The 9367-nt window shown below is 45.3% G+C and overlaps 1 protein-coding gene across 1 annotated transcript; it reads right to left on the bottom strand.

Moving 5' to 3' along the window:
* Positions 1-6155: 6155 nt before the first annotated feature.
* On the bottom strand, positions 6156-8056 carry RPL22L1 (ribosomal protein L22 like 1). The gene is made up of 4 exons (XM_085322290.1): positions 7999-8056; positions 7765-7857; positions 7229-7350; positions 6156-6402 (listed from the first exon to the last, which is right to left on the bottom strand). Exons 1-4 carry the CDS (start codon positions 8005-8007, stop codon positions 6258-6260), a joined length of 369 nt encoding a protein of 122 aa, XP_085178416.1. The 5' UTR covers positions 8008-8056; the 3' UTR covers positions 6156-6257.
* Between the last annotated feature and the right edge of the window lie 1311 nt (positions 8057-9367).

The raw sequence follows: 9367 nt of genomic DNA, 5'->3' as shown, positions 1-9367 counted from the left end.
TTTTAGCTCCGGGGGTTTCTTGGTGCATCTCCCTCCGCTGCTGTAAGGGCAGCCCAGGCGCTGGCTTGTCTCATCTCTTTCGTGCAATTTTATTTTTTGAAAGTTTTGGCCTAAAGTAWTCGTGCGGCTGCCTGTGTCGCCCCGTGCTGTCGCAGTCGATTTAACAGCGGCCCGTAATGCGGATGTTGCTTGCGTCCTGGCTCTGCGTCTCGCTTTCCTGTTATTTTCATTTCATGGTTAGTTTTGCACGTGCAACGAAGTAAATCGAAGGTGAGCGAAGACACCGCGCGGATCCGAGCGCCGGCTCCCGCTTTTCCCGTGCATCGTCGTCCTCCCAGGTCGCGCTTTCCAGCTCGGGATCAGGAAAAGGAGAGCAATTTCCGTGCAGGCCCGTCGATTCCCGGGTTATTGTTAATCGCGGGTCTCCCTAACCCCTGGGTTAGGGGAGAAGACCCGGCGGGGCCGGGGCGCCGGCGTGCCGTCTCCGCCGCTCCGGCGTCGCGAGCTCGAGGTCTTCGGCGGTCGAGGCCGGTCCGTGCGCCGTCCCTGGAAACCTCGTTACCCCCGGTTCCCACCCGCAGTTAATTAGGTAGCTTAAATAACTTGCTGATAATTCGGCCGAGCGTAACGTATTTATCTTTTTCGCTAAGCAAAAGCCGCGCTGCCCTGAGCCGCCGAGGGCAGACCGTCCGTCCATCCGCGCGTCCATCCGTCCGCGCGTCCGTCCGTCGGCGCGTCCGTCCCCTGGAAGGAGGGCGCGCGCAGAGCTCCTCGCTGCGAGAAAACCGCTTGGTTTGGCTCCACCTTCCGCTGGGCTCGCAGAGCTGCTCCCGGCGCCGGCTGCCGTTTGGGGAAAGACCTGGCAGAAAAGGGGGCCGGTGAGGGCTGCGAGCGCTCGGCCGCCRGCTCCGGCGGCCTCCTGCCCCTGTCCCCAGCTTTTTTCTACGTATTTGCTTCTACTTCTCTATATTTTGCTTAGAACCTTGGAATCACAAAAACTCYTGATACTTTTGCATGCACTTAAAAAGTGAATTAATGACTAATGCTCACATTCGGCAGGAAGAGGTGGCACCTTCCCACCTCCTTCAACATTAAAAAAAAAATACTTTTTTCCCTGCCTCTGCATTAACCAGAAGTCTTTTTTCTTTTTTTCCCCCCTCGAGCTGCTGCGTCCAAGGACAGGTTTTATTCCAGGAGCTCCCACGGGCTTTTTCCGTACAGAGTCTCATTTCATGCAGGTGCCAAGGGGGAAGTCGCAGCCCTTTCGGGGGCCTCAGCAACCTGGGCTGATTCGAGGGGGGGGGGGATACCCCAAAGCCCAAAACAACARGAACGAACGAACTCTCCCAAAGGGCGAGCGTACGAAAAGCTTGGAAGCTGTACAGCTCCCGGCCCTCCGGTCAGCAAAAATCATCTGTCTCTCCGGGCTTCTATCTCCCAACAGCGCAAACGTTTTCTAAATGCAGTGGCAGGAGGAGGGCTGGGGASAGCATTTCTGGGAGAAAACGTGACGGACTCGAGAACTGCGGGGGTCTTCCCACGTCTSTGCGGGTCTGGCCCCACGCAGGAGGGCCGGCGGCTGCCCCCGGCTCCGGCAGCCCCCTCCGAGCAGGGTCTGAACCGCCGACCGCCCCGACTGTAAATGCGACGGACCGGTGGTGGGGGGATTAAAAAAAAAAAAAAAAAAAAAAAAGTTAGGAAAAGCTAGTTGGCCCATATGCGTGGTGAGTCACATGTTCCTGTTAAAAATCACTACTAAAAAACTAATTTAATGGAAAAAATATTGTATCAAAACTTAGACTTAAATGACGTTTAATGATTTTGGTGGTGGCAGGGGGGAGGTTAAACAGCCTTGCCAAGTTAAGCTTTTTTGCAGGCTAGTAAAACATTTCTCAGCCGCTTGCTTAAATGCAGCCTGGCAAGCGAAACCGTGCCCAGCTGGCGCCGGTCTGGCGCTCGCTGGGCTCGTCAGTGCCCAGAGCAAAGGGGTTCGGGGGCAAAAAGGCACCGGCAGGGCGCAAACAGCGAACCGCTGCCGCGGGAAAACGGCCCCGTCGGCGCGGGCGTTCGGGCTGCTGCTGCAGGCGCCCGAGGCGAGGGGTCCGCGGGGCAGCGCCGGCGGGGAGCGCAGCGGGGATGGCGGGACGAGGAGCCCGAGCCGCTCCGCTCTGCGCGGGAAGAGCTCGTCGTYCTGTTTTTTCATCTTTAAAAAGAAACACCTCCCCCCCTTATTTTTGTCTGTATTTGATGCAATCAGATCACTCACGCCRCTGAAGCGGATTTCCTGCCGCTGGGTACACTGAAGCTGTTACTTGAATATTTATTTTTCCCTAGTCTGCTCTGKTTTTAATTACTCTGTGCTGATGTTATGTGACAACGTGGAGTCTCTGACTCCTGTAATACCTGCCAAATGCTGGCTCTATTACATGCGGTCGTAGCCCGACACATTTTTCAGGTCCTTCCTGCTATTTACCTTTTTATTTCTGAATTTAGTACTCTTGGCTGCACGACAAGGTTGCTTTCTGATGGCTTTGTAGGCCAGGAGGGCAGGCAAACAGAAAGCATCCAGCTATGCAAGGATGTTTCAAAGTAACGTCTACTACCAGGGACTGGTAAAATCCTGCGTGTATTTTTTTTTTCCCTTTCTAATGGGAAGTCAGCCAGAGTTTTGCTGCAGCAGAGATGACAGAGATTGATGGTGCAGAAAAATCTCTGTCTGCTCATACATAAATTGTCTATGTGGAGCTGGTAGCGCTAATCTGACAACAGCTGCTGAGTTCTTCCTCCTGTAAATGATTGCTTTTCTTTTTTTTCTTCTTCTTCTCTCTTTTTTTTTACCCAGACATTTGAAATTTTCCATGTGTGGGAGGTCTCTCATAAACTGATTTGGAAAATTGCAACAAAGCCATTTTCTGCAAAATGAACGGGGGAGGTGGGGGATGTAACCTCAGCTGCATTAAAGCCCCACGCGCGCGCTCTCCTGCGCCCGAGGCCGGCCTGGGTGCGGAGGAGCTGGCAGCGCCGTGCCCAGGCGCTCGCGGGTGCTGGGTGCTTGCCCGGCTCCCCGGGGAAGCGCACCTAAATGCACAAAAATCCCTGTGCAAATACAGACCGCTCCAGGATTCGGATCAATCTGTTTTCAAGCTGTTAGGGATCGTTCGGTTTTCAAAACAGAGGAATGCAATTGGCTGATTTACAGAAAATTCTGTGTGCTGGGGGTGGGATTGGCTCTCCGGGCTGTGCAACGGGCTCCGCGGCTGGGAGCCCGCCCAGCGCAGCGCGGCCAAGCTGCAGCGGTGCAAGCCGCAGCGCCGGGCTAATCCGGGGCTTAAAAAAAAAAACTCAGTTTGGGGCTAATCACGGTAACTTTACCTACCTATGTGGACATTAATGTAGACTTGTTTCCTGGTTTGCAACCTGTATTATACCTGGCTTCTTCAGGTGTGAAACATATAAAGTTAGGAAAGAAGCACCATTTTTCCTGAAGATTGACTGTTTCTTCTGTCAATGTACTTTGGCTATTTCCCTCCCCCCCCCATTTGACTTTAAATGCACTGTAAATATTGCATTTAAATTAACTCTTTGTTTCTATACTATATATACAAATGTATATAAAATGCACTTATTCCTRCCCCAATCTTAAAATATATTCATCTGCAAAAATCTATTTGCCCTGCAAAGCTTAATTTAGAGATGACCGTCTTTTGCCCAGCCCTCCAYGTACTACATCATTGTTGGCTTCTCTGTTACTGCCTCAGCACGGGTAAAATCCAAGATTCATTCAAAATGTCTTCGCCCAGTTACTGACTTATTTTTTTGCTCAAGTCCTTACTCTGGCACCTCGTGCGAGACACAAACTTTGCCTGAGCTGATCTGGGGCCTCCACGCCACTCTGGGTACGTGTCTGCACTGCCAAGAAGCTCTCTTTAAACGTGTGAAGCACTGTAKTAGAGTCGCCAGAAACTCGGTTTCTGGTTTTGCAAAGTTTGACGTATTTTCAAGCACCAGGGAAAGGAATTCCTTAATTCCACCATCCCTGCAGTTAGGCAGCAAATACTGCAATTTCCACAAGCACTTTGGCAGTTTTCCTCAAAACCCAACTGTGCAGTAAGTGGCTTTGCTTGAAAAGCCAAGCGCTGCTTTCACATCTTCTGGCTAATGATAATCTGCGTCTCACGCTATGTAACTACATGTGTAACTGCCAGTGTGCTTTAAAAGGAAGGAAAAATAGCAAGGCAGCACCATCCTATTAGCTTTTTTTTTTTTTTTTTTTTGTTTTTCTTTTTTAATCAGAACGTTTTTGTTGCGTCAGCCCGGTTTAAAGGCTGTGCTGTCGCGTAAACGCGCAACTCTGAAAAATAGGTGGGGATGTATTTTGAAATACAGCTGTTAAGTCACCGCGTCCCTTGCTTGACTAAGTGCAGCAAAGAAAACAGGCAAACTTTTTCAAATATTTGCAGCTTTATAGTAAAAGAAAAAAAAAAACTTTTTTAATGCAGTATTATAATCACTGTAAAAAAGCAGTAGTGATCATCTGGATTTCCAGAAAGAATAGAGTTGCCCCCCCCAACCCCCGGATTAGGGGCCACAGCTTTGTGTGTTTTACACTGTTATTTCCACTGAAGTGTGTAAAGCCGAACATACCTAAGTAAAGGAGTTTTCCCTGGCATTGCAGTCGGTTACGCTCGCTGCTCCCGTACTTGTGCTGCTTTTGAAATGGGAAAACGGAAGCGATCAGCACGGCAAGGACGGCACAAGACGCTGCTGCTCAAGCACAGCATCTCCCACCTCCCTTGGCCCTACTTCGTCACTTTTCAATTACGCTCGAGCAGCTGTTGGCGAACGAGCCCCCAAGGCTTTTGACAACATTTATCTCCCCTTCCGTACTCTTCATTTAGATTTAGGAAGCTCAGGTAGGACACACAAGACTGTTGCTGCACTTGTTTGCGCTTTGGCAGCTTTCTGAGCAACATGCCTTAAGGGATTTGCCAGTAAAAACAATGCCGAAAAAAACAAAAATTCATCAGAAAGTTAAACAATTCACTAAGCATACTCCAGCGTACACTGGCAGCTTTGATCAAGCATCACAGCCTTTGCGAATCCATTTTCTGATACTGAACAACTACAGTAACATTAATTCCACTGAGTTTTTACTGTAATTACCTGTGAATCCCTGTTTTTGTGTGTTTAAAAACTCACTTTTACACAACCACTTCAAGAGGTGGCTCCTTCTAAAAGCCATCAAGCAAGTTCACTGGTGCACTGGAACCTGGGAGTAAATATTCTAATTACTCCTGCAAGGAAGGTACTAYGAGTCTGGCAGAGAATACTGTACTGAAATGGATATGCATGCAGTATTTACTACAGCTGGAGGCTCATAAATACCAYTCTTTGGCACCGAAAACTAACTTAATCTCACTTGGTATTACATAAATGAAAAAATTAGCTTCAAGGATTTTGAGTGACTTGCCCTTAAATGCAGAAAGAACTAGCCACTTGTTTAAAGTTTTAAGATTATAGAAATAATCCCAAAGTTAAATATGAGAAGAACCATCAGATACACTACAATTCAAGCATGAATATCTATATGGATTTAATGGGATCATTTCACTGGCAATGTTAAAGCACATCTTATTGCTTCAACTTTTTAATTGTTTTACATAGATGCTGGCAATGAGGTTTGTTCCTACCTCCTTAAATGTGAATTACACACAAATCTAGCTAAAAATCTGTATTTGTTATGCTCCAGTTTGGTCTGTGGTTATACTAACAATAGTACAACAAATTACTGGTTTAGCTGAATCAACAGAAATAAGATCTTGCTCTTTCAAATGATTAAATCTGKTTTTTAACCCAAATAATTAAAAGTAAGCACTTAATTTTATATACTTTCACACAAATCAAAAAAAATAGGCGGTAATTTTAGTCACAAAATGCTCTAACAAAATTTGTATAAACGTGATTAAGCATCCTGATGCACATGCCCTACATTTTTATCGGTCAAAGGACCCAGTTCTCTTCCGCTGGAGTTCCAGTGATGTCATGTTGAACAGCTTTGATTTCTAGTAACAGAAGCTAAACTGCAAATCAAATAATTCCACAGGCTCCCTTCAATTATGATTTAAGAAAAACACTACTAAACTAACCACGCTCTGTTAAACAGAGTACAAAATCTTTATTCACCAATAAGTTAGAGTTCTCATAAATAGATGTTCTAGTCTTTTGTACACTGTATTGAGTATAAAGCTAAGCTTCATTTATTCCTCAGACTCTGATCCTTCTTCATCTTGACTRATTTGGAAGTAGCGTAGTTCATACGTCTCCTTGTCAGAAGCGACGACACGAAGCCAGTCACGAAGATTGTTCTTCTTGAGATACTTCTTTGTGAGGTATTTTAGGTACCTTGAAAACAGTAATTACATATTAGAACTTTGTCTTAAGTATCTTTTAATGATTCTTACTGTTGTCTGCCTTCCATCTAGGACATTGCTCCAGCAGCACCACAAACAGCCTAACTTTTAGATGCTGAATTTTTTCAAGGGGTCRTTCCATTTAACATACACATTACATCCATGAATCAAAAATTATTATGTGCAACAGATGATGTATCTAAACTTTCATTCTTAGTGTTTGAGGATAATTCAGTGTGATACTAGCTGACTACACAGCACAACACTAGTAACTCAAAACACTGGAAAGTAACTCTTAAGCTTTGGCCTAACTCAATAGATACTAGTACAGCTGTACCACCGCAACGAAGGGGGGTCCTGTACTTCTGCTCTAATCAAGGTACTGATCTACTGCATGCCCTAACACACTAAGCAAYTTAAGGCTTCATTTGACTTAAGGGATTCTTTTGCCATACACACATACTGCATACAGATAATATTTTAATACATCCATTAAAGTAATAACTGCCTGTGAGATGAATGCAGCTATGCTTTTTTAAGGCACATCTTAACTCAGTAGACTTCTAACAATCTATATCAATGTCTGTATTAAATGGGTATTACCACGTCTGTATTAGAGGGAGCACTGACTTCAGTTTAAAGAGCTAATACTTTTAAATAGCTAATATTGGTAAAGTCTATCATCTGCATCACATTTGTAATTAACATTTATGGGTGCTGGTAAGACTAATAATTTTTCCATAAAAGTATGTCATGTTCAGCATATCACTGTTCAAAATCCACTACCACAAACACAACAGAAGGAAACCTATGCCGACCTTTTAGAAAATTGCTTCTCTGATGTCACCGTGATCTTGTTCTTGAAACGTTCAATGTGAACAGTGTTCCCCAAGTTTCCAGTTTTTCCRTTGACCTTAACCTTCTCCTTTAGGAACTGTTCCTGTTTCAACATTAGAGCACAAATACAACACTAGGGAATGGTACCCTAGGTGTGCACTAGGGAAGGGACCCTAGCCATACAGCACATATTAAAAATCAGTTTACTAAAGCCTGAGAATAAGTATTTGTAAAGAAGTAAGATATGACAACGTGCAATTAAAAAATACCCKTGTGACAGTACGCGATTGAACTTAAAATGGCTCTATTCACGCATAGGTAGAAAACAGCTTATCCGCAAACGAAATTTAAATCCACGAAGCTTTTAAAAAGTGACCAAAAAGCTTAAGAACACATGCTGATTTCRCTAATTTAGCCTGTAATGCACCAGTGTAGTTCAGCTTTTGGAAATGCTAATGTTTGGATTCTAACATTCACCGAAGGCACAGGGAAAAAAAATAAATAAAAATCCACTTACGAAATTCCCAGAGTCRAAGATCCCATCTTCAACAGGATGGGTCAAGTCCAGGCAGAATTTCCAAGTTGACTTTTTAGATTTTCTGTCCTTTTGCTTAAAYAAATAGATGATTTTTTTAAAGAAGGTAGACTACACGCGGCGTGCGCCGGCAGTACGCCCTTCCCCGCGCCCTGCGGCCCGGGCGCCCCCGCGTCCCCCCGGCTGCCAGGACAGCCTCCCCCCGCGCACGCTCACCGGCGCCATGTCGCCCCCGCGCTCCCGCGGAAAAGAACGCGGCGCCCGCAGCACTCGCTTTTATACCCGCGCGTGTGACGTCACCGCGCACGCAGCGCGCAAGCACGCACGCAGCGCGGGGCGGGGCCTGGGCGCGCCTGCGCGGTGGCGGCGCCGCGGCCTGCGCCCCACGCGCGTCCCTTCGCCCGCGGGGAACAAACGCGACCCCGACGCTGTCGCATCAGTCACCGCTTTATTTTTATTTTTTTCCCCCCTCAATTTTATTTCTTTTTGACAGGAACGTAAGCATTTTTTTCCCCTCGTACAAAGTCTATGACAAGCTTTTCTAGCTTTAAAGTGTTTTTCATCTGGAAAGTACATAGGTATTTGTTAACAGAAACAAAGGAAGRAAATACTTAGAGAATGGACCTAAAGTCTTACTATTTTTTTTCCTTATCAAAACTAAAGCATCAAAGCTCACAAATGTCTTATAAAACCATTTATCAGCTCCAGCAACCCATGTAACCTTAAACATCACTCAACTTTTCACAACACTGAGATTTTTTTTTTTATTTGCGAAGTGGGAAACAGACACATACACCTTCCAAACTCTGGTTTTTAAATGGTGTTAAAAACATACCTTTAAAATACATGAACATTCAAACCCTTCCAGCTGATCACCAGCAGGCCTACTGTCGACTCACAGATCATAGTTTACAAGTTTACAGGCTTTTTTTTTTTTTCCTTTTTTTCCCCTTTTTGCTAGGATCAGCTAAGTCCCTCGTCCTCATTCTCCCAACATTTTCCAACATACACTGAATAATGGTTATGTTTACAACACAACAAAAGATGACTGAGAACAAGGAGGTGTCTCCGTGATACAGTAATACACAGCAAACATTTAGATTAACTAGGCGTTAAGTCCACAAACAGTTACTCTCAGATGCCAAATACTTTAGGGCTAGATCGCAGACGTTGGAGACTGGAGACGTTCTCGGCACGTCGCGCTCGACGGCCGAACGCAGCGCCGCGCACCCCGCACATCACCTCCAAGAGCTTCGCCTCCATCAAAACTCCCAGCGTGTAATTCAGATACTCCAAACATCCTCAACAAGTTTTTTTTCCTGAAGTTTACTTCTATTGTAACAAAATACATTCTAATTACTCAACCAAAAAAAAAAAAAAAAGTCATGTTTATTGGCTTTTGAATTCTGTAAGACTGACCTGCAGTAACCATTAAGTTTGAACTGTCAACAAATTGACTTCTTTAGATTATGTAAAATAACCTGTATTGTGAAATTACAGACTATGCACCATTTTGGGTACATCATGGATTAGAAAAACCTGCAAGAGGCTTGAAAGCTGTTACATTAAAATAATGAAATTCAGC

The sequence above is a fragment of the Rhea americana genome, unplaced genomic scaffold, assembly GCF_003343005.1.
Source record: "Rhea americana isolate MKP2758 unplaced genomic scaffold, rheAme1 scaffold_76, whole genome shotgun sequence".
Lineage (NCBI taxonomy): Eukaryota > Metazoa > Chordata > Aves > Rheiformes > Rheidae > Rhea > Rhea americana.
Note: the sequence above shows the minus strand (reverse complement) of the source record. Positions and strands in the feature narration are given on the sequence as shown.